The sequence below is a fragment of the Dendronephthya gigantea genome, unplaced genomic scaffold (assembly GCF_004324835.1).
Source record: "Dendronephthya gigantea isolate DGI-Jeju-01 unplaced genomic scaffold, DenGig_1.0 000476F, whole genome shotgun sequence".
In the NCBI taxonomy this organism is placed as follows: domain Eukaryota; kingdom Metazoa; phylum Cnidaria; class Anthozoa; order Malacalcyonacea; family Nephtheidae; genus Dendronephthya; species Dendronephthya gigantea.
The window spans coordinates 1-2,896 of record NW_021163486.1 but is presented as its reverse complement, the minus strand read 5'-3'; the positions used below and the strand labels follow the sequence as shown (position 1 = coordinate 2,896).

Sequence of the window (2,896 nt, the reverse complement as noted above, 5' to 3'; positions counted from 1 at the left end):
TTAAAAAAATGAAATAGATTTAGTAAAAGGCATGCCAAAAAGTTATCTATCTTATGTTTTTCCTTTGTAGTTGTGCCAGTGCGTTATGCCAGAAAAAACATTTGTAAAATTAAATTATGTGATGAAGTAAATGCGTCAGAGTGCGGTTTCCGAACCGGGACTATAAGTACATATAATGGCCGAACTATTAATTTCGGTAGCTATAAAGTATTGATTGTTGAGTATGGCGTTGTTAAAATCGTTGTAAAATATTAATTGAAAAACCAACGTGTTAGTTGTGAATCAGCGTGTGCAGACAAATTCGCTGAACGAATACAATGAATTCTGCGACAACAATGTGTTGTTTTATTTTTTACTTACATTCTCCTCTTTCACAAATACCATAATGCTTTGCGCTTTGAGGGGACTGCGATGTAAACAAAATGGGGGACAGACAGAAAATATCAATTGCGAAGCTTGTAAACTCGTTAACTTGAAGACGTTCAAGGACATTGCACAACTGTCGAAAACAAAATTAAAACATATCGCTAAGAGTTTGGACATTGACGTTGAAAAGTCGTTTGGAAAGAAAGCCATACTTAATCTTGTCTGTAATGGTTTAAACATATCAACTTCGTCTTCGAGTTCGTCTGTGCCGTTGCCCCAACCTGCTGAAGACCAAATCTTACCGTCGATAAGGCTGCTACAGAAACTAAAAAACTGGAGCAAGAGTCTCACCGGGTTACCGCAAGTTGTGGACGAGTCCATGGTAAAGACCTTTTTAGTTGGATCGGGTTATACCAAAGCGGACGTCAAGAAATACAAAACCCTTCGTGCTTGGGAGCACAAACAAGGAGTTCACTCTTTAAAGTAAGTATTTACAACAACATATCTAGTGCACAATATTTGTCTGTAGCAGAAACATTTTTTCCTAAAAATTTATACCTATATAAATATTAATATATTTCCGTTTTGCTGTTTTGCTGTAAATTAGGGTTCATTCATTACCAGAGTTTGAAAATATGTGGGTCCTAAGAGGTTGTTGCAACCCATCATTCTCCACCGATCCAGAAGAAATGAAGACAATGTATGTTGTCATGCACATGGAGACCAGCAAGCCATTATTTGCATATTGTACCTGCACAGTTGGGTAAGCTATTTTTGCAAATTTGGTGTGATGGTAGTAAGTGTGATGGTAGTAAGCGTGTTTTTTCCATCATAAAGTTTGCGAGGTAATTGCAGCCATGTTGGTGCTTTGTTGTTTGTCTTGGCTGACATTATTGCAGAAGGAAAAGTGCAAATCCCTTCAGACCCTACTTGTACGACTTGCCTTGCTCATGGACAGAACCTAAAGGTAAAATAATCTACATAATCTAACATGTCAGCACTGAAATAGAATACGATTTTCTGCACATTTTTCTTTGTAGAATCATCTTAAGAATTTTTGCTATCAGCTGCCTGTGAATTATTGTGGAATAATCTTTGCTCTTTTTCCAGGTGCCAAAGTAAAACCAGCAATGGTTGAAAATATAAATATTTACAAAGCTAAAGTGGGAGAGCAACCACCTGAAAATAAATTCCGACCATCTCCTGCAATAACAGAGGATTTGTACAAAAACAGTGATGAAAATCCCCTAACAAAGGAAGAACGAAAATCAAACTTGAGGCAGGCAATTCTAGAAGCAAATATGGGTAAACCAATGCCTCCATAGTTTACCTGTTATCCAAGGTGGAAAATGATTCTGCCCAACCTGCATCTGAGTGTAATCTACCAGACGTTTATATTTGTGAGAATTATAATGCAAGTTTAGCTATTTGTTGTGATATTGAGTACAGACTAGCTCATATGCAAATGCTGACAATAATGAAATTGAAGAAATCTTAAACATAATCCTGGTAATACAGTTTGCTTGCAAGAAATTCGAGAAAAAGCAGAAAATGTTTTGAGTGAAATATGTGTAAGCCAGAGGAAGTTGGTCAATAGAACGGGAAACCAGAGGCCAGCACAACAATCCACTGTGGTTTACACACCGCATGCCAAGGATAACTGCATCAAAGTGTAAGCGGGCAATTCAAAAAGTGACTACAAGTCCCACTAAAGCATTGCGTGACATATTGGGCTACAACAAGCGCATCCAAACATCATACATGCAAGATGGAAAGGATTCAGAACACAAAATTATAGAAATGTATGAACAAAGAAACAATGTCAATGTCCAACCATGTGGATTTTTCATATCTGTCACCCATCCGTTTCTTGGTGCAACACCAGATGTTTGGTTTGGGGATGAGGGTATAATTGAAGTAAAAAAGATCCACCCACACACTGCAGAATCCTTACTGGATGCCCTCAAAAGGCAATGTATATTAAAGGAAACAGGTGATCAAATCTCATTTAATAACAATCACCCCTACTATTACCAAATTCAACAACAGCTGTTTTGTTCAAGAAGGTTATGGGCTGATTTTGTTGCTTCAGATGGAAAGGCTATATTTGTTCTGAACACTGCTTACTGCCAGAAATTTTGGGAACAGCAACTACCCAGGCTTAGGAAATTTTATTATGACATTATTTTATTGGAGCTTGCATATCCTCGGGTTAAGTTTGGACACAGTAGAATTGGTAAACTTGGAATTACATATGAATCTCTCAGCACTGTTGTAAGAGAGGAATAATTATTATACAAATACCATTGAATTATTAGGGCTGCCCCAAGGGTTTCTAAATGTAATAAAGTAATGTAATACTATATCAAGTGCTCACTGATAGTACCACATATATATGTGCAGCAAAATTTACAATACCCACTGGTAATATTAATGAAATGCATTAATAATTTATTTATCCATTGTTGAAAACTTTAAATAGTTGAATTGTACATATTTTACTTATACTGTAATTTATTGTACAGACAAA

At 36.4% G+C, this 2,896-nt stretch overlaps 1 protein-coding gene and 1 pseudogene across 1 annotated transcript; both read left to right on the top strand.

Moving 5' to 3' along the window:
• The first annotated feature begins 385 nt into the window (after nt 1-385).
• Nucleotides 386-1,691, top strand: LOC114543539 (annotated as a pseudogene).
• A 322-nt stretch (nt 1,692-2,013) lies between these two features.
• Nucleotides 2,014-2,690, top strand: LOC114543540. The gene has a single exon (XM_028562481.1). It carries the CDS (start codon nt 2,014-2,016, stop codon nt 2,653-2,655), a length of 642 nt encoding a protein of 213 aa, XP_028418282.1. The 3' UTR covers nt 2,656-2,690.
• Nucleotides 2,691-2,896: the final 206 nt, after the last annotated feature.

Bases quoted from the DNA above. Each gene is read 5' to 3' on its own strand.
- LOC114543540 (XM_028562481.1), top strand. From the start codon at position 2,014: ATGCCAAGGATAACTGCATCAAAGTGTAAGCGGGCAATTCAAAAAGTG.